The 21,895-nt window shown below is 47.9% G+C and overlaps 1 protein-coding gene across 1 annotated transcript in view; it reads right to left on the bottom strand.

Annotated features, from left to right (window-relative positions):
• TAGAP (T cell activation RhoGTPase activating protein) overlaps positions 1 to 21,895 on the bottom strand; it is an 80,417-nt gene that overhangs the window by 48,917 nt on the left and 9,605 nt on the right. The window contains exons 2-3 of the mRNA XM_055536126.1: positions 19,617 to 19,699; positions 10,327 to 10,485 (exon numbers count right to left, since the gene is read on the bottom strand). Of these exons, the coding sequence (XP_055392101.1) occupies positions 10,327 to 10,485; positions 19,617 to 19,699 (242 nt within the window). The remainder of the gene's footprint in view (positions 1 to 10,326; positions 10,486 to 19,616; positions 19,700 to 21,895) is intronic.

Consider the following 21,895-nt stretch of genomic DNA (forward strand, 5'->3'; position numbering starts at 1 on the left):
ACATTTAAAAATTTCTGTTTATTTCCAACTCAACTTTCTAATTCTTCTACTTATTTAGATGTTTTTAAAAATTGCTTTTCTACATTTTGATTGATGTATTGTGAGCATTATTTTCTAATAATCACATTTAAGATGTAAAGGGGCTTCCCTGGTGGCTCAGACGGTAAAGAATCTGTCTGCAATGCAGGAGACTGGGGTTCAATCCCTGGGTTGGGAAGATCCCCTGGAGAAGGGAATGGCAACCCGCTCCAGTATTCTTGCCTGGAGAATTCCATGGGCAGAGGAGCCTGGTGGGCTATAGTCCACGGGGTCACAAACAGTCGGACAAGACTGAAGCGAGTAAAACACACACACAAGATATAAAATATTATATAACATGAACTAGTTTAAAAATTTTATATCTAATAATGAAACAAGAAATCCCATTTTTAAATAGCAAATTTATCTTAATAATATGGTTGGAAATTTTACTAGAGTTATATTTAAAGATTTTGAAAACAAAGACAAAATGAGTATGTGCAATTATCTGCAGCTGGATAGAAATGAAGGTAGACGTTTCACAATGAACGAGAGGCGTATGCCAACCGCGCAACCGCGTCAGTCATGGGAATCCCTTGTTTCCATGAAAGCAGTAGTGTTGCGTCACCTCTATGTGAAGGAGTCACAACTTGATCTATTTTGGGGTTAAAACAGGATTGTCATTTCTCCTTTGATGGTACTTTCTTTGAATCGCTGTTTCACAATCTATTAGCCTCTTACGGTTTGGTCAGAAATAAGAAGGCAATTGATAAAAGAACACAACTGACTGTATTTCACTGAAACTTTAAGAAATATTGCCCCAAATTGGAGCCACTTTGCTATAACAGAAAACCAAAATGTTAAAAAGTTTAGATGGAAAAAAACTCCTCTCACCAATCTTTATACTTACCTTGTTCTTGTTATAAGCAGTTATTAAATATTAAAAAATAAGCTATCTTGAATTTATTACTTTCTAGCCCAACTTCTTCTTGTTGAGTCACTAAGTCATGTCTCTGACTCTTTGCAACCCCATGGACTGTAGCCTCCCAGGCTCCTTTGTCCATGAGATTTCCCAGGCAAGAATACTGGAGTGGGTTGCCATTTCCTACTCCAGGGGATCGCCCCAACCCAGAGATTGAACCTGCATCTCCTGCATTGCAGGTGGATTCTTCACTACTGAGCCACCAGGGATAAGCAGTTATTAAACATTAAAAAATAAGCTATATTGAAGTTATCATTTTCTGACCCAATACATTCAATAATTGGTTACAATAGTAGAAAATAGTTTTTAAAATAACTGAAGTTTATTCCTATCTTAGACATGGCAATAAGGTAGATTTTTAGCTTCTGATCAAAATTCTCAAAGTTTAAATTTGCTTTTTGGAAATGGAAAAAATTTTGGAATTCGATGAAAATATATGTATATATGTTCAAGTATATATAGCATATATATATATATATATATATACTTAAAAATAAATTCAAACATATCCAAAGTGTAACAGAAAAACTTCCCATGAACCAATTCTCAAGCACTAGGAAGATACTACAGTTATATTCTTAAACTTTTATTTATCTATCGACCTGTTTATTTATAAAGGGGTGTTTTGTTTTGCTCATTACATACTATTTTAAATGATAGAAAAATATAAGGAGATACAGCTACTGAAATTATGAAATGATTTGGAGAGTATCTTCCTTATTTGGGGATAGAAGTGTGCCAATTTGTGATTCCACCCCCTGGCCTAGAAGAGACACCTCTACAAACAAGCCTGTGGGAAGCGATCTGTACAGGTGGATACAAGACGGGCATGCGCGGGAGTCCTCTTAGGCTGATCCTAGCCTGCTCCTTCCCCTGGACTTTCCCACCCTGTGTCTGACCTTTAATGTGTCCTTCCTGCCCCACAGGAGCATCTGCCCGGTCCCCTTTGAGCTGTCCTGAATAACTGTGGGCTCTGGGGTTTGTCTGCTTGGATTGGAATGTCAGCGTCCCCACTGAACGTTAGCGGGCCACTGGGCAAGCCTTCCACCCTCCCCTGGTAGAGCCTCATCCCTAAGACGACTGTAACAGTGGCACCCATGCTGGATTTGCTTATTGGTCCCAGTCTTCGCTCCCATAGCAGTGCCACACATCCACACTCCTGACTCGGCCTCCTGGAGGGCAGTGTCTTGTCCCTGACCCTTGACTTTGGCCTTGGCCGTTGGACTTGTTGGGACAGGTGGTTAGTGTACAAGAGGCAAGCAAAGGCCTGAAGCATGCCTGTGAGACTGGGTGTGCCCTCTTGCACCTCCACGTTACCACTAGAAGCACAAGCTCTGAGTGTCCCGGAAGAAGAGACACTGGGGATGGCGTGAACTTAACCTGTGGCGGGCACCCACACTCAGCTGAGCCTGGCTGCAGCCTTCAAATGCTAGGTGACTTACAGCTGTATGAGCAAGAAGCAAACACTTGTTTTTGTAAGCTATCGCATTTTGAGATGATCTGTTCTGTGTCATTTCTGTGGCATTAGCTGACTAATACAGCTCCTGAGGTACAGGGTGACTGTAAAGATAAAATTAGGTGCTCTATAAAGGCTGTAGAGTTCATCTCACTGTAACTGCTCAGCCAGGGTTGGGTTTTTAGTCTGTGTCCAACCCTCTGGGTCATGCCCTGGCTCCCTAATTGCCTCTTCCCAGCAGGCTGAGTTTTTTTCAGCTTGGGACTGACCCTCTTGTGAAAAGAAACCCAGACACCCTGTACTGATCATGAATCCAGGCCAGTTCCTCAAGACAGACCCCCCAGTCAGAGATGGAGACTATCTGGTAGGATCCTTTACGGAAACAGTCATACCAGAGTTTCTGATAGTTAAAATGGAGAACACCACTCATATCAGAAACACTTAGAAAGATTATATAAACAATTTTCCTAACATTTTTTTTTTCCCCTCACCAGGGTTCACTTAAGCCATGAGGATCATCTCCTCTTCCTATGGATGGAAATCTCTCTTTCAGTGAAGCTGAAGACCCCAAGAAAAAAATGCTGCTGCTGCTGCTAAGTCGCTTCAGTTGTGTCCGACTCTGTGCGACCCCACAGACTGCAGCCCCCCAGGCTCCCCCGTCCCTGGGATTCTCCAGGCAAGAACACTGGAGTGGGTTGCCATTTCCTTCTCCAAGGCATGAAAGTGAAAAGTGAAAGGGAAGTCGCTCAGTTGTGTCCGACTCCCAGCGACCCTATGGACTGCAGCCTACCAGGCTCCTCTGTCCGTGGGATTTTCCAGGCAAGAGTACTGGAGTGGGGTGCCATTGCCTTCTCCAAAGAAAAAAATGATCTCAGACCAAATAAGTAAAATGAAACTTGTCGTCAGCTTTCCTTTTCGGAAACATGCCAGAAATAAGCCAGAGTTTAATTTTCAACAAGGTTAATTAGAGTCATCTTTCACTTGACAAACGGTCCCTGTGAGGTAGTATTTGAGCCCTGTGACCCAAGCAGGTGTGAAAGTGCAGGCATGGACCACACACACGCACACAGCTGTGGCAGGTGACTAAACACACCAAGAGGTGCAAAGTGATGGGCAAGTAAATGCCAGATGTTGATTAAATTTGACACAGGCTAAGTGGAGATGGGTGCAATAGAGGGACAAGGGTCATCTCTTTAGAAGTAGCCAGTAGGGAAGCTGAAAGCCGGGGCAACAAGGAGAGTCAGGGAACAAGCCTTGCTTAGTCGCTTCAGTCATGTCTCACTCTTGTGACCCCAAGGACTGTAGCCCGCCAGGCTCCTTTGTCCTGGAGTGGGTTGCCATTTCCCTCCTCCAGGGGATCTTCCTGACCCAGGGATTGAACCTGAGTTTCTTTCGTCTCCTGCATCGTCAAGTGGATTCTTTATTGCTGAGCCACTGGGGCAGCCCCGCACAAGCCTTAACTATAGCCTTTATGCACTCATGCATGCTCAGTCACTCAGTCGTGTCCAACTCTTTGCAACCCCACAAGGACAATCCTCTGTCCATGGGATTCTCCAGGCAAGAATACTGGAGTGGGTTGCCATTCCCTTCTCCAAGGGATCTTCCCAACCCAGGGATCAAACCCGAGTGTCCTGCTTGGCAGGCAGGTTCTTTACCACTGTGCTACCTGGGAAGCCCCATAGCCTTTATGTGTGTGTGCTCAGTCCCTCTTTGCAACCGCATGGACTATGACCCTCCAGGCTCCTCTGTGCATGGAATTCTCCAGGCAAGAATACTGGAGTGGGTTGCCATGCCCTCCTCTAGGGGATCTTCCCAACCCAGGGGCCAAACCCAGGTCTCCCTCATTGCAGGCAGATTCTTTACCATCTGAGCCACCAGGGAAATCCAAGAATACTGGGGTGGGTAGCCTATCCCTTCTCCAGGGGATCTTCCCAACCTGGGAATTAAACCGGGGTCTCCTGAATTGCAGGGAGATTCACACATACCACTTTCCAACATACTGAAAGTGAAGGTGCTCAGTTGTGTCTGACTCTTTGTAACCCCATGGACTGTAGCCCACCAGGCTCCTCCACCCATGGGCTTTTCCAGGCAAGAATACTGGAGTGGGTTGCCATTTCTTTCTCCAGGGGATCTTCTCTACCCAGGGATTGAACCTGGGTCTCTCGCATTGCACGCAGACTCTTTACTGTCTGAGCCACCAGGGAATCTCTAGATCATTTATTATGTTTTGTCTACTTTCCGTCTCCTCTTGCTAGAATATAAGCCCCACAAGAGCAGGGCTTTTTGTCTATTTTATCCTAAGTGCCTGGAACGGCGTTTGATATACAGAGATGCTCAGCAAAGAAACGTGTCGACCAATGAGTGGTTCCATGATGGGCACCATCATCTGGTGCCAGGCACATCAAGGCCAAGAACCCAAGAAGAAATGATAATTTTCACGGGTATCATTAACACCAGGCCAAATGGCAAATATCAGTTTACAGATCTCCATTCGTCTGTTCATTTACTGAACTTGGGCCTTTTGTGGTTTTCCTTCAGAGCAGCCAAGCAGTGAAGAGTGCAGGCTCTGAAACCCGAGTGCCTGGGGCCTGGGTCCAGCTCCATTACCCATGGACTTGGTGACCTTGGGAAATGCCTGGCTTCCTATCTAGAGAGCAGAAAAGGAACCTTTGCATGTTGTAGCATTGCGGAGCTCAGTTCTGAGTCCCCTTCTTTTTTTTTCTGGACACTCACTATTATGGTTATTTTAACTAATCTCATGGTTTTATACACAATCTATCTATCAATGTATCTATCTATATATTTGTTTTAAATATTTATTTATTTACTTGGCTGTGTTGAGTCTTAGTTGTGGCATGTGGGATCTTCGATGTGGCACGCGGGCTCAGTTGCCCAGAAGCCTGTGGGATCTTAGTTGCCTAGACAGGGATCGAACTCACATCCCCTGTTTTGCAAGGTGGTCCTTAACCACTGGCCAGTAGGGAAGTCCCCGCAGCCTGCATGTTGATATGACTCTCATGAACATGTTCGTGAGTCCTTTAGCATATCCCCCTCCAAAAGCTGAAGTTTAATTTTTCTCCTTTCATGTGCAGGCTGGACTTGTCGATTCCCTTCTACGAACAGACAGTGATGAGTGACAAGATGTCAGTTCCTATCTGATAGGAATTTTTTGAGAATGAAGTGAGTTACTCGAAGTGAAGGACTCAGTACAATGACTGGCAGGAAGTGAAAGTCACTCAGTCGTGTCTGACTCTTTGCAACCCCATGGACTATACAGTCCGTGGAATTCTCCAGGCCAGAATACTGGAGTGGGTAGCCTTTCATTTCTCCAGGGGATCTTCCCAACCTAGGAATCGAACCCAGGTCTCCCGCATTGCAGGCAGATTCTTTACCAGCTGAGCCACAGGGGAAGCCCCAAAGCAAGCACATACTATGTTCGCAACACTCAGCACGTTGGGTCCTTGTGTGCTAAGTCGTTTCAGTCGTGTCTGACTCTTTGCGACCCCATGGACTGTAGCCCACCAGGCTGCTCTAGCCATGGGATTCTCCAGGCAAGAAGACTGGAGTGGGCTGCCATAACCTTCTCCCGAGGATCTTCCCAACCCAGGGATCGAACCCTGGTCCCCTGCATTGCAGGCAGATTCTTTACCGTTTGAGCTACAGGGAAATCCTGTTAGGTATTGGTAAATGCTTGTAAATATGTCAAGTAAAGGCCTTGAGCTTGGAAGCACCTTAAGTGTGTTAATACATTAACGTCAATATTAAAATACATCAACTCCATAAGGGGGACAGCCAGAGCCAGCCCCACGAACAAACGTGGCCTGTGTGGTGACCCCGTGCTCAGAAGACCCCTGTGCTAGGCTTCATTTTCTGCTCTTTGAACCGAGCACCCCACATTTTCATTTCACCCCAGGCTCTGCAGCCAGTCCTGGGGGTGGTTATTACCAACCGTGAACTGCTATTGCTCTGGGTTAAGGACATTTCAAAACAACTGGGCATGTTATGAAATACACTTAACTTCTTTGTGTCTCACACTATTTATAGTAAAATGCAACTGAAAACATTTCCCTTTGGCTGTGGAGGCAAAGGGCGTGTTCTTGCCAATAGATTGCAATAGACTGTTATAGATTTTCACTCACTGATGCTAATCACACTGATCGGAAAGTAACCATGCGGCTCACGGTTCTAAAAATCAGATATCAAACCCTGTAAAAATATAGTAAAATTTCTTTAAAATAGCTCATTATGCATGGTTGAACATGGTACCAACTATATCCTAAAAACTTAGTAGAACATTCTGCTCTAAACTAAATTAGATAAATTGACTACATTTTCCAAACATAGAGGAGTTGCACTCTTTGAATTAAAAACAACAATCCAAACTAAAGCAGACTCAAGAATCAGTCATCATTCCTTCCCTTCTGTCCACCGTACCTCTCCTATCAAATTATAAACAGCCTGAGAGCTTGGACTCTATCACCACCAGACACAGCAGAATGACTCAGGCAGAGCACACCCTCTACAATGCCAGTAGTGACTAGTTAGTTAATTATTAATTATTAACAATTCACTTCCAGGCTAGTGAGAGCTATGAGCTTTCTTCTCTGCTCTCTCTGGGCCAAAGGTGGGGCCTCAGAGTCCTTCCTGGAAAGCACTTGAGAAAGTGACTGTTCTTCATAGCAAATGCTTTACACAGGGGTCCCCGTCCCCTGGGTCATGGATCACTACCTGTCCGTGGCCACATGGCAGGAGGTGAGTGGCTGGCGACTAAAGCTGCATCTGTATTTACAGCTGCTGCCCGAGCCCCGCCTCCTGTCAAATCAGCGGGGGCATTAGATTCTCAAAGGAGCGCAAACCCTACTGTGAACCGGGCTTACGAGCCATCCAGGTTGTGTGCGCTCCTTATGAGAATCATCCTGAAACCATTCCCACAAAATCAGCCCCTGGTGCCAAAAAGATTGGGGACTTCTGGCTTAACATGAGTGCCAGGACCATTCTAAGCTCTGTGCATGTAGCCACCCTTTAGATCCCCACCCCAAGCTACTCTATGAGGGAGGTGCTTTTTTATCCCCACTTTACAGATGAGAAAACTGAGGCATATAGAACAGTGCAGTTCCAGAGCATATGCTTTGATTGTGCACAGAGCTGTGTCCCTAAGCCTGGGTTAGAGCTGGCCACGGGAAGAGGGGTGCAGCCTCCCAGTTTGGCAGGAACAGCTGGGACAGAAGCACAAGGTCCATTAGAGGAGACGACGCAGTGGGTTTGAGGGCTGGGCCATGGGAGTGTGTGGACATCTGATCCACCTACTCAGCAACTGCTGTCAGCCTGACTCCTTTGGGAAGAGGAAGAGGGTTCCTGTGTCACCCTTTCTAAGCAGTGTGTGAAGGCTCAGGTCCGGGCTTGGCTGCAGCCCTGCAGCCGGGGAGACCACATGGTTGGGTTTGGCAAGGTCTCAGGATGCTGTGACCAGGTGCCTGCAGCCGATCCACAGCGCCCCTCTTGGTGCAGAGCCCGTGTGGCGGACTGTCCTTGTGAACAGATGCCCACACCCCGTGCGCATCTTCGGGGTTTCTCCCTGACTGCGGGCAGGAGCGAGGAAGGACTTTTGAGGAAGGACTTGAGGTGTTTGTTTGAATGAAAGCGAGGAATGATTCAGCAGCCTGCACAGCGCTCTGTGCGGACCAGGCAGGAAGGGGCCGCTTCACTTTCTCGGGATGTGCTGGGCAGGACTTCCCCAGCTGCTGTTTGTGCCTCGGGGGATTTCTCAGGGCTCTGAAAACAACACTTCCCTGGGGAGGAATATGAGGGGAGGATGCCACATACGTTTTGAATTCTTTGAAATCTCTAAGCATCTAAGAAAATTAATCATGGTGGGTAGGTGTGAGAAGCTCTTTAAAACGGGCACGTTTTCCCCCAAAGCTTAAAATAGAACTTTTCAAGGGAAATTAAATGAAAGTATAAAAAATTTGCAAATGCTTTTCTTCTTATAAGACAGAAGTACAATGCCCCTACCCCCCGCCCCCACCCAGTCATCATCCATGCAAAGGAGGGTCTTTCCCTCCACTGCGGCACAGGTGACCCCGGGTCTCTCAAATCTTTTCCACGGCTCTGGCCTGCACTTTGCATGAAGACCCTGAGCTGACTGTGGACGTCAGAACTTCCCCCTGGGGACCCACGCTTTCCCTGAAGAATGATCCCACAAGTCTCTAAGGTCTATGTTCAGCAGCCCCATCCCAACTTTCCTTTGCCAGTGTGGAATTTGCGGAAGGCTGTCACACATCCCCCGAACCCTTTTCTTTCTGAAAAATCCGTGGAATCCTATTTGATGTGCATGTGCCCCTGGGAAGTGCAGCTCAAGTCAGAGAGCTTCCCCCCAGGATCCGGGTGCTGCCCTCTGAGAAATGGGGTGCAAGTGTTAGGCTTGCTTCTGCTACTTCCTCTCGGGGGACTTGTGACAAGCACTTAGTCTCTCTGAGCTTTACCTTCCTCATCTGTGAAATGGGTTGGGAGGATTAAGCCAGCTGACACGCATGATGTGCCTGGCAGGTGCTCAGTTCCAAAAGTGAGGTGGGTGTTACCCAGGCACTCGGGCCCAGTAACACACTTGAGTCTTGTGCTCTCTGAATTTCTGCTGTGGCAATAAAAGATGCAGAAGCCGGCAGGCACAGCTCATTTCCAGAAGGCAAATGAGCAGGCTCCGAGGTGACTTTCCTCCAGGTACTCACTGCCCTGGGATTGAACTGGAGCTCAGGTGCGTTCGTGGTCAGGGGGTCATACCTCGGGTGCCCTGGGTCCCATCCTCAGGGCCGCTGTGTCCCTCATACAGAATCAGATATCCTCTTGCAGCCAAAGCCAACTGGTGGCCTGGCCAAGCGGCTCCTGCCACCATTCCTTGTTTGGGCTGCCACCTTGGAAACTGCTCAAGGCCAGGGCCCCCCTTCTCCCTACCCAGGAAAGGTTGTTTTTTATTCCCTTTAAGTTTTGTGGGCCATCTGGAAGGAGGAGAGGAACCCCTTCAAACCAAAGAACAGGAGGGTAGGGCAGGGAGGTGGCAAGGTGGGGCAGGGTGTTGCCCACTGGGTGGTTTATCCCCGCTGGTCCAGGTCATCTTCCTGGCTCTGCCGGGGGTATTCTTCACCCACTACCAGCCTCTTGGGCACCCTCCTGCCCCTTCCCAGAGGAGATGAAGAGAGTTACTTAGTTGCTGGGTGACCATTGGTCCCATTTCTCACGAGTGCAGCTAATCTATCAGACACTGTGGTGAGAGGAGGAGAGAAGGGACAGGCTCCATGTGAGGAGTGGGGTAGAGGGACTTGGTCTTTTTCCTTCCCTCTCTGCCCAGAGCAGATTGAGGCAAAGGAGCATACAGGCACGTGTTCCTTCTGGGGAATGGGAAAGAAATCAAGACACATTGCTGATACGCACTCAGCCTACAAGTCAGAAAATTAATACTGCACCTCTTTTGATGTAGCCTCTCCTAATCTAATAGAAATGTTGAAGACGTATAATTGCATATTTCCCCCAAAGAGAAATATGATTATCATGGTAATTAACATGAACTTAATTACTGAGTTTCTAACTTTCTGATTTCAAATTTGTTGCTGTGAACACTTTAAGCACTTCTTAGCAACCCAACAGATCACGTTCACTGAGTTCTTTTTAAATGATGGCTCTCCTATACCCTAACCGCCCTACTAGCTTTCGACCTGGTACACCTGTGATGTTGCCTGAGGCAGGCAGCCTCTCCAGTCTCATGGTCTCATTTGTCAAATGAAGGGGGAGCTCTCTTTGAGATGCCTTCAGGCAGTGGGGACTCAGAAAGAAAGTGCCTTTTCACAGACAGGAAGACAGTGCCAGTCGTGTGACTTACCTCTGCTTGGCGACGACCAGCCAGTCCCTGAAGAGGAAGAGGTGCCTCTCCTTGGTCTTAGGGCCCTGAGTCAGCACCACGGGGCACTGGAGGATAGACTCTGTCTGCTGGGTGGGCAGGTCCAGCTGCTGGAGGGACACTGCAGACGCCAGGCCTTTCCTGGGTGGAAGAGAGTAGGAATGAGCCTCTAAGGGATAGTGGTCGGTAGACAGATAGGATGTGAGGAGACACAGCTCAGAACAGCATGTCACCAGGAGTCTGGCTTAACTGGGGTGGAAATTAGGAGGGAAAACAGTGAAGAGGCTAACTGCAAGTTGCTGTTTGTTTTTTTCTTCAAAACTGGATTTACAATCAAGCATCATCAGTCAAGAAATGTTGGTCCTGCGTCAGTGAATAGCGAACACATGCTTATAATCTAACTGTTGAGAATTTCTGCGAGAATTTTAACCCAAGGCAATGCGTCCCAAACCTTTTCGTGTCATCAGGAGGTGAACTGAGGCCGCACGCAGGCTGGCTGGGCCCCCGGGTGTGGGGGAGCCGAGTGGGGCAGTGAGGTGGCATCGCTGTCACTCATGTGTGGCACACGGGTGGGAAGCTCGGACTGACTGACTTAGGAAAAGTCTTCCCTAACGGTTGGTCAGGTTTAGCCTACAGTGAAATCTAAACTTACGACTCCAAATCACTGGTTTTCCTGCACAGCATGATTCTGCAGCGTGGAGAGTAAACACCAGCTGCAAGGCGCAGGCCGTGGAAACTCAGGACTTGATTCCAGCACCTTCTCCTTGTGATTCTTAGGAGGTTGGGACCACTCAGCTCCTGTTGGTTGCTCACTTCCTGGTCATTCACTCAGCTTCCAGCAGACATGGGTGACCTCAGTGTGCGTGCGTGCGTGCGTGCATACGTGCCTACGTGCGTGCGTGGAAGGAGAGAAGGCGAGGTGCGCAGCTCTTCTGTGTGACTCTGAAATTAGCCTACCAAGACGGCTGCCTGCTTGGCCTGTTTTACGGTTGCTTTAACATTTTGCTCACATTCCTTCCATCCTAAAGGCGGCACTACTGACTCTTGGAGGCAGAACTTTTATACAGCGAACCTTCTGTTTAATTCAGATGTGTTGTCTGATAAAGCTGTGCTGGGTCTTAAGGACACATTTCTGTTATTTAAAGCAAACATGAACATTTTCAATACTCCGCATTCTCCAGAAATCAATGATACGTGGCAAGAATCTTTGACGGAGCGCCCTGATGAAGAGTTCCCGCTGGTTAACCCTACTCTGCCTCCTGACCTTTCCACCCACCCCACACCTCCCACTGCCTTCACTTAGTTACTCTCAGCACAAGCTCCGGTCCAAAAATGATGGGGCCCCGGGTGAAGCCTGGGGGTGTGTGCCGTAGAGCCTTTCCAGCTCTTGGTTGATGGTTACTTAACTATTCAGGGAGGGAACCAGGGTAGAGAAGAGTTAGTCACTTAGTCTGTCTGTGTCTGACTCTTTGCCACCTATAGAGTGTAGCCCGGCAGGCTCCTCTGTCCATGGAATTCTCCAAGCAAGAATACTGGAGTGGGTAGCCATCCCCTTCTTCAGGGGATCTTTCCTAGCCAGGGACATCAAACTGATGTCTCCTGCATTGTAGGTGGATTCTCTACCATCTGAGCCACCGGCGAAGCCCCTAAATAGAGAGCCCCTGGAAGCCCAAGGGTAGAGAAACTGGGACTCAAACCACAGGACCCAGGAACTAGAACTCCCTTCTGTGTTTATTAACTGACACATACCACTTTATATATGGAGAAGGAAATGGCAACCCACTCCAGTACTCTTGCCTGGAAAATCCCATGGAAGGAGGAGCCTGGTAAGCTACAGTCCATGGGCCTGCAAAGAGTCGGACACGATTGAGCAACTTCACTTTCTTTCACTTTCACCCCTTTATATAGAATAAATAACAAGGATTTTCTGTATAACACAGGGTACTATATTCAGTATCTTGTAATAACCTATAATGGAAAAGAATCTGAACCTGTATGCCTGAAACTAACACAACATTGTAAATCAACTATGGTTAAATAAATTTAAAAAACCCACATTGTTTAAAAAGAGATAAATAAATGTATTTTGGTTGCCTCTGAGTTTATTTGGAAATGCCTAGTTATTTTCATATGTTGGAGGGACAGAAGCTCACTAGTACAAAGGACAACTTTGGCTACACCCAGCAGAGCCTGCCTCACTGCCTGACCCTGAGGCTGCACCCTCAAATGCCAGTGAATGGTTGTGGTGTGTAATAGGGAGTAGTGGGGGTCTGTGGAAAAATGGCAGAAGTCTTGCTGTGTCCAAAGGGGTGGTCCACCAGCACCATACAGGAATGTGGGCCCAGCGTCCCTGCCAGCTATTTAAAAAGCCAGAAAGCCAACATTTTATTAAATGTCAAGTGATTCTAAGCAATTATTTAAACACAGGAGGGCAATGCTCTGACTGCTGGCCTCATTTCAGCCTTAGTCACCTGCAGCTTTAGAGCACATAAAAACATTAATACAGAGCCTCTGATGATTTGAGCAAAATATTTGAATATTTAAAATCTGATGTTACAGGCTATATTGAGAGTAACAGATCTAAACCTTTCAGATAATTATTCATTTCAGCTTTAAAAACTATGGACACATAGATAAGCCATGACCAGCAAGAGGAAGTAGGTAAGGTTTCTTTTTTAGAATGCTGCCCCCGCCAAGCACTTTTCCACATTTTGATGTTGGTCTAGACACTGTTTTTTCTTTCCCCTCACATTTCACTGCTCTTCCCCTTAACCATCCCTTCCCTCTTCTCTGCATTTCTTTGATATCCCAGAGGACTGTACAGTCACAGAGGCTTTAGTTTTCCTATACACAGAGACCTACTCTGAGTGACGTCATGAAAAAAAAAGCACCTCGTGTTAACCATACTTCACAACAAAGGCGCCTCAGCACTCTCCCCTGAGGGGAAATTTTTTAAACGTGCTGAAATAGGAAACCAGTGATGTAGCAAATACATGCTGAATGGAAATAACGTTGCCCTTTGCCTTTCCACGTAGTGATGAGTTTCCAGCCCAGTGGGGCCGGATGGCGGCTTCTCACAGTGAAAGTGCTGGCTGCCAGCGCTTTATGAGACCCGAGCCGCTGCCCTAGACCCTGACCTGGGGGCTTATATAGTATATTGAAGGCCCCTGCTGGACTCGGAGTCAGCTCCTGGCCTAAGCAAGCTTGCGAGCATGCTTCAAGTCAGTCCGTTCAGTCGTGTCCGACTCTTTGTGACCCCATGGACTGCAGCATGCCTGGCCTCCCTGTCCATCACCAACTCCCAGAGCTTGCTCGAACTCATGTCCATTGAGTCAGTGATGCCATCCAACCATCTCATCCTCTGTCGTCCCCTTCTCCTCCTGCCTTCAATCCTTCCCAGCATCAGGGTCTTTTCCAATGAGTCAGTTCTTTGCATCAGGTGGCCAAAGTATTGGAGTTTCAGCTTCAGTATCAGTCCTTCCAATGAATATTCAGGACTGAGTTCCTTTAGGATTGACTGGTTTGATCTCCTTGCAGTCTAAGGGACTCTCAAAAGTCTTCTCCAGCACCACTTTGCTTCAAGAAGGGGAAGAAAGAAGTTTCTCATGGAAGCAGAGTGAGTATGCTCATAGGGACCACTCACTGGAAGGGCCGGGTACCAGGTTACTCTAGTCCAACTCTCTGACCTGAACTCCATCTCTCTCTAGATCTGACATAAGGAATGGAGAACGATGAAGCATTTAGGGGTTCTCTGAGTGACTGGTGGTTTTTCAAAAGGAACAAAGTGCTCTTAAACTGATTTCAGCAGTAGAAAGCCTGAGCTTGAGGTTATGCGTCTCAGGGGGCTGGGGTTTAGAGGCAGCCGAGACGTGGGCCTTCTATTCCCCAGGACCTTGGGGTGGCCTGCTTTAGGAGCCGCCCTGAGTAAAGGCATAGGCACACCTCTTTCTCTCCAGGCACTCTGTTTCAAGGTGTTTTCCCCTGAAGCCTGGGTATAAGCCTTGTCCTGCATAACTCAATAGTTTCTCCGGGTTTCCTCGTCTCAGACCTGAATTCCCCTGACTCTCTGAACCCCTCCATCCTCCACATAACTCTCTGGGGATTTTTTAAGTGCATGAGCTTGATCTAGTCCCAGACTTAAAATGCTGCAGGGCTGCCACTGCTTTTGAGATTCTCAGGGCTCTTGTGGTCTGAGCCTCTTTTCCTCCTGTGATGTTATCATCGTGTGAAAGTGCGAAAGTCGCTCAGTCATGTCCGACTCTTTGCAACCCCTTTGGAATTCTCCAGGCCATAATAACGGAGAGGGTAGCCTTTCCCTTCTCCAGGGGATCTTCCCAACCCAGGGATCAAACCCAGGTCTTCCACATTGCAGGCAGATTCTTTACCAGCTGAGCCACAAGGGAAGACCTTGTGTTATCATTAGTTATCATTGTGTTATCATTAGTTCTCTAATATTTTCTCTAAAATTCATACATGGCTTTCAGATGGTTTAGAGTTTAGACTACTCTTTGCCTACATGGCCTTGCTTGATTTTAATTCTTATATACCTGGTGAGTCAGGCAGGAATCCGTGAGCCCTATTTATAGATGGGCAACCCAAGGCCCAGAAATGTGAGGAACAGAAGATAAATGTTGACAGGAGGAGATAAAGCCAGGTCTCCAGACTCTAAATATCTTACAGGAGGATTTTCTAAACAGGATCCAAGGGTGGCTTTGTGGGGGCTGGGGACATCATTTAAAAAAATCAGACTCCCAAAGGACTTTATGTCTCCTAACTAGGATTCACTATTCCATGGGGACTTGATGAGTGTATAAACGACACACTGCTACTAGCCCTTTAGGACGTGTCCCTGTGTACCTGCGGTGGCCCCTTCCGGCCTGGCCAATTCTCTCTTGTCTATCAGAATCCATTCTCCATCCAGCTGAAACCAGCTCTGACTCTTTGGCACAAGGGGGTGCTTCCTTGGAGTTTGCTCTGTCTCGAACACCTGTCTTGTTCTCCTGTGGTTACTTGTTCACCTGTCACTATGTTGGGAACATTTCGAGAGCAGGGCCTTTGTTTTATCCATTGCGACCTCCCCCACGTCCAGCTCTGTGTCAGGTACACAGAAGGTGCTCAGTAAATTTGTGGTTTGATTGACAGCCTGGAAGCTAGGCTATTAAGATTAGACACAAAAACCAATTCCGAGCTAAATCAGGTCAGAAGATGTGGTTAGCCTGATTCACACAGGACTTGGTAAATGTCATATGAACATTGTCACTTGCATTTGAATGGTGTGGTCACCCTGATAAGTAGGGCGGATATTTCAGCTACTTACGGATCTCCTACTGTATGCACAGTGCTCTACTGCATCCCTTGCTAAGAGGATGGGTAAATTCTGTTTGATTTGGCCACACTCATATCAAGTTTGAGGTCTGGAGGTGGTTCCACAGCTGGACCATCCAGGGTGCTCATGCTTAGATACTCTTAGAGGTACCTGCACCTCCTAAACCTAAACATCTGGTCCCAGGGGTCAACTGGCAAGATAACCTGGAAGCCATAATCAGTTCAGTTCAGTTGCTCAGTCGTGTCCGACTCTTTGTGACCCCATGAATCACAGCACGCCAGGCCTCCCTGTCCATCACCAACTCCCGGAGTTCACTCAGACTCACGTCCATCAAGTCAGTGATGCCATCCTGCCATCTCATCCTCTGTCGTCCCCTTCTCCTGCCCCCAGTCCTTCCCAGCATCAGAGTCTTTTCCAATGAGTCAATTCTTCGCATGAGGTGGCCAAAGAACTGGAGTTTCAGCTTTAGCATCATTCCCTCCAAAGAAATCCCAGGGCTGATCTTCTTCAGAATAGACTGGTTGGATCTCCTTGCAGTCCAAGGGACTCTCAAGAGTCTTCTCCAACACCACAGTTCAAAAGCATCAATTCTTCGGCCCTCAGCCTTCTTCACAGTCCAACTCTCACATCCATACGTGACCACAGGAAAAACCATAGCCTTGACTAGATGGACCTTTGTTGGCAAAGCAATGTCTCTGCTTTTGAATATGCTATCTAGGTTAGTCATAACTTTCCTTCCAAGGAGTAAGCGTCTTTTAATTTCATGGCTGCAGTCACCATCTTCAGTGATTTTGGAGCCCCCCAAAATAAATTCTGATACTGTTTCCACTGTTTCCCCATCTATTTCCCATGAAGTGATGGGACCGGATGCAATGATCTTCGTTTTCTGAATGTTGAGCTTTAAGCCAAATTTTTCACTCTCCACTTTCACTTTCATCAAGAGGCTTTTTAGTTCCTCTTCACTTTCTGCCATAAGGGTGGTGTCATCTGCATATCTGAGCCATAATAATTACAATTAATTGCTACTGTTATCTGTGTTGAAGTTTGAGCAAACAATGTAGCTACAGGAGTGGCCTTCCCTTGTGGCTCAGATGGTAAAGAATCCACCTGCAGTGCAGGAGACAAGGTTTGATCCCTGGGTCAGGAAGATCCCCTGGAGAAGGGAATGGCAATCCACTCCAGTATTCTTGCCTGGAGAATCCCGGGGACAAGGGAACCTGGCAGGCTACAGTTCACGGGGTCGCAAAGAGTCAGACATGACTGGACAACTAACACTTCCAGGTGCTGCTTTCTGTGATCAATAAACAACCTGATTCATTAGTCAAATCACACTGCTTCCAGTGACTTACCAAAGAAACATGGTTATCTTGCCCTGTGGCCAGATATTTAGCTTTAAGACATACAGGTACTTCTAAGAGTATCTAAGTAGGAGCACGCTGGGTGGTCTGGCTATGGGACCACCTCCAGACCTCAAGCTTGATATGAGCTTGGCTGAGTCAAACAGAATTTATCCATACTCTCTGCAGGAAATGCAGTAGAGTGCCTTGCGTGTCATAGATGATCCGTAAGTGGAGGAAAGAAACTGCTCTCTTTCCTGAAAGCAGCCCCTGAAAGCGATGGGTGAAACAGGTGCTGATGTGGCGGGAAAGGTATGTAACCTGTCTGCATTAGTGAAGCCAGACACACTTTACTTTCACTTATCTCCTGGAATACGCTTAACCACTCGAGAGTTTTACTCAACACCCACCATCATTGTCTCTTCTCTTAACCAGATTTTCAGTCCTGATTTTTCTCATCCTTCCCTGTTGTGGATATTACCATTACAGTCCCTATATTCTTTGAAACCTTCATGCTAAGTTTTAACCACTAAAGATGATGATTAAAATCATAATATGTGGATTCAAATATTTGGTACCCAGCTAGCAGAATTTAACCATCTCCAGCCACAGTCTCAAAGGGCTTCTGCTGACCTTCCTCCACCCTGTGAGGTTCCGGCATCTTCTCCCAAGTGGAGGGGTGAGGAGTGGCCTTCCCAGGCAACACATGCTGTGGTCCCCGCCCCGCCCCCAGGTACCCTTGCTCTCCTGTAGGCCAAGTGCATCACCTACAATTTCAGTCCACTCTCCCCCATGTTTGGAGAGCCTGGGAAAGTCGTCTTCATCTGCCTGATGGAGACAATGAGTTCCCATAACTTTACCAGAGAATCTGCCATCACCTGTGGTGTCTTTGTGGAAAAGACTCTGATGATGGGAAACACTGAAGGCAGAAGGAGAAGAGGGTGACAGAGGATGAGGTGGTTGGACAGCATCACCAATTCAATGGACATGAACTTGGGCAAACTCTGGGAGATGGAGAGGGACAAAGAAGCCTGGCATGCTGCAGTCCATGGGGTTGGAAGAGCTGGACACGACTTGGTGACTGAACAATGACAACGTGGTGTCTCATCCGTGAGCCCACGTGTCTGTGACTCGGGGTTGCTGACCCAGCTCAGTGACCCTCAGGCAAGCCCCCTAAGTGTTCTGCTCTGCTCCCAGCCCCTTCTGGGCAGCCTCCCCTCCCCTCCCGGGATCCTGATCACCCCGCACCTGGCTTTGTTGCCAGGGCAAACTTCTGAGATCTGCACCTCCTCCAGGTGATGCTGAGTGGATAGAGGCGGGGCTGTGTCTGCTGTGTCCCCTCAGGCCTCTCCTGCCCTCTGATCCCTGTCCCCCAAACCATCCTTTCACAAAAGTCATGATATCAAACCTAACAACTCAAAGGCTCCCATCAGGATGGTAGCTGTGTGACCTTCATTCTTAAACGACAGGAGATAGTGAGGGATTTTAGAAACAGATGGAAAATTTTATCTTCCATCAAGTGCTATGGCTTCCGCCCAAAAGCTTCCAGGAGATGTGTGAAAGCAGCAACTACCTGTCTGCAAGAACTAAGCTTTCACATTCAGGGAGGCTCTGAGGAAGGGAGGGAGCACTCTACAGGGGTCCCGGGGGCTCTCAAGTGCAGCCTGGCCCCCAGCATGAGTTGGGAACCTTCTCCGTGTGTTTCAGTAGGTGTGAGTTCTATGTCCATGACATCCTGGAATGGGGGCTCTGTGCTCAAGCGTGAGGTCTTAGGATAAAGGAGGCCACCACTGTGGAATCACAGGGGTGGCCTCCTTTCTCCGAGAGTGCTCTGGCTTTGCCATGTTCCGTCCACTGCCTGGGGCGGGCTCTGTTTGGTCATCTTCCCAGGGTCCTGCCATGCTGCTTTAGGTCCCTGTAAACTCACTCTGTGCAGAGAGTTTTAGGGAAGCCCTGAGACTCTGGCGTCACTCAGATCTGAACTGGGCTCCCAGTCCTTGTCATCCTGTGATGAGTTACTCAACCTCCTCCACTTTTGTTGGGATAAAAATTGGATCCATTCCCAAGGAGAGCTGGAGGGTAAATGGTGCAACGTGGTGACGGGGAGCAGCATCGAATGGGAAATGCCTAAGAATAGGAGTTCTTCCTTGCTGCTGTTCTGCCCTGGTTACCTCCTGGGGTGAGTGAGATCCCAGGAGGTACATGGACACTCATCCAACTCGGACCAGTTCAGCAAAGAAAAGATTGAATTTAAACATCAGTCTCAGCTCCACCTTTCACTTTGGTGAACTGTTTGTTTCCTGCTCTTTGGTGCTTTTTGGAGGGTACCCACATAATGCCAAGATCCCAGGGGTGAGCCAATGAGCAGCCCAACAACACTCTGCCCCTGTGGTTCCTGGTGCCTGGGGGTAAACTGAGGCCTTTGCTTGGTCCACCTTCATGTGGACCAGCATGATCCATTCTGTTGTGGGAGGGATGGTGCCCTGGAGACACAGACCCCCTAGTGACAGGCTACGAAATGAGAAGAGAACCAGGCGGCACCTCCGCTCAGAGAGGCTCCCCACTGACTACTCCGGTTCCCTGCGGGGTGTGGGGAGGTCTTCACTTACCTGGCGGGGAGCCATGCCTTGCTGAACACCTTGCCCAGTCCGGTGGCTGGCACCGAGGGGCAGCGCTCGGTCAGGCTCCCAAGCTGCGGAAACAAAGCAGAGTGGGGTTGTCTTTTTATTTTTTTCAATTATATTTTTCACTTGTAATCATTTTAATTTCCACATGCAGTTGCATGGTGGGGATTACACCAACATAATGCCTAACCCTAACCCTTGGAAGGAAAGCTATAACAAACCTAGACAGCGTATTAAACGCAGAGACTTCACTTTGCTGACAAAGGTCCATACAGTCAAATGGTTTTTTAGTAGTCATGGGATGTGAGAGTTGGACCATAAAGAAGGCTGAGTGCTGAAGAACTGATACTTTCAAACTGTAGTGATGGAGAAGATTCTTGAGAGTCCCTTGGACAGCAAGGAGATCAAACCAGTCAATCCTAAAGGAAATCAACCCTGAATATTCCTTAGAAGGACTGATGCTGATGTTCCAATACTTTGGCCACCTGATGCAAAGAGTTGACTCATTTGAAAAGACTCTGATGCTGGGAAAGATTGAGGGCAGGAGGAGAAAGGGACGACAGAGGATTGGATAGTTGGATGGCATTACTGACTCAGTGGGCATGAATTTGAGCAAACTCTGGGAGGACAGAGGACCCTGGTGTGCTACAGTCCATGGGATTGCAAAGAGTTGGATGCAACTTAGCAACAACAACAACAATTCTTTCTTCACTCTTAATAGCTCTACATTAATAGCCACATGTTCCTCTAATTTCTCAGCCACCGTGTTGCTAGACAAGTCCTTGAGATCAGTTTTGCCAAACAGCGTGTGAGTGGAAGTCCTGCATTACTCATCTGAAGGACCAAATCTACATGTCACAAATTACAATATCATAATCAGAACTTCCATCTGTACAAATATACTCGAGAGAAGGGAAAACAGGCATCCACAAAGTCTTCTTGCAAAAGATGTCCATAGAAATATCTTTCATTAAAGCCAAAATGTGCAAAGAACCCAAAGAGAGGGGGCTGCCCTGGTTTGCCCCTTCGTAAGGAAAGTGCCACCCTCAGGAAACACCAAGTCCTTGGAGCAGGGGAGGTGGGGAGGCCGCACCTCCACACCTGGACCGTCGGGTGGAGCTGGCCTGAGCACCCTCTCCTGTGGCACAGCAGGTGCAGGGGGGCTTCTCACCAGTTCCCCCGCCCCACCACCCTCTCTGTGCAGTCAGGCCGGGTCTCTGAGTCCCTGCCTAGGCTCTGCCCACAATGACCCCTCCAGAGGTCTTCTGCCCATTTGATACAGTCAAGAGGCTTGATTCCTGGGCCCAATTTAGAGACACCGATGCTGAAGTTGTATACACAGCCTCTTTTAGAGGTGGCAATTCAACAACCCATAAGCAGCACTTTGGTTTTATTTCTGCAAAATACTGATCCCCAGGGTTTTCTTGGAGAAGGCAATGGCACCCCACTCCAGTACTCTTGCCTGGAAAATCCCATGGGCAGAGGAGCCTGGTAGGCTGCAGTCCATGGGGTCGCTAAGAGTCAGACACGACTGAGCGACTTCACTTTGACTTTTCACTTTCATGCATTGGAGAAGGAAATGGCAACCCACTCCAGTGTTCTTGCTGGAGAATCCCAGGGACGGGGGAGCCTGGTGGGCTGCCATCTATGGGGTCACACAGAGTCGGACACGACTGAAGTGACTTAGCAGTAGCAGCAGTGTTTTCTCAATGATACCCAGCTGCATGTGTGTGAAGGAGTCTTGTTTTGCACTTTATTGAGAAAGGCCACAGATTTATGCCACACTGTTGTCGTTGTTCAGTCACTAAGTTGTGTCCGACTCTTTGAGACCCATGGTCTGCAGCACATCAGCCGTCTCTGTTCTTCACCATCTCCATCTCAAACTCAACTCGCTCCATTCTTCTTGTCTGGAAAACCCCATGGACAGAGGAGCCTGGCAGGCAACAGTCCAGAAGGGTTGCAAAGAGCTGGATATGACTAAGTGCACACGCACGCATGTCCACTGAGTTGGTGATGCCATCCAACCAGCTCCTGTTGACCTCTTCAGTGAATTTTCCAGTTTGTTGTGATTCACACAATTAAAGACTTTAGCCACATTTCAGCTTTAATTGTGTGTGTGGGGCTTCTATTCCAATCTATTGTGCTTATAAAAATCTCACACCCTCTGTTGGGGGCTTCCTAGACAGCGCCAGTGGAAAAGAACCCACCTGCCAATGCAGATGTGGGTCTGATCCCTGGGTCGGGAAGCTCCCCTGGAGGAGGAA

The sequence above is a fragment of the Bubalus kerabau genome, chromosome 9 (genome assembly GCF_029407905.1).
Source record: "Bubalus kerabau isolate K-KA32 ecotype Philippines breed swamp buffalo chromosome 9, PCC_UOA_SB_1v2, whole genome shotgun sequence".
NCBI classification, from domain to species: Eukaryota; Metazoa; Chordata; class Mammalia; order Artiodactyla; family Bovidae; genus Bubalus; species Bubalus kerabau.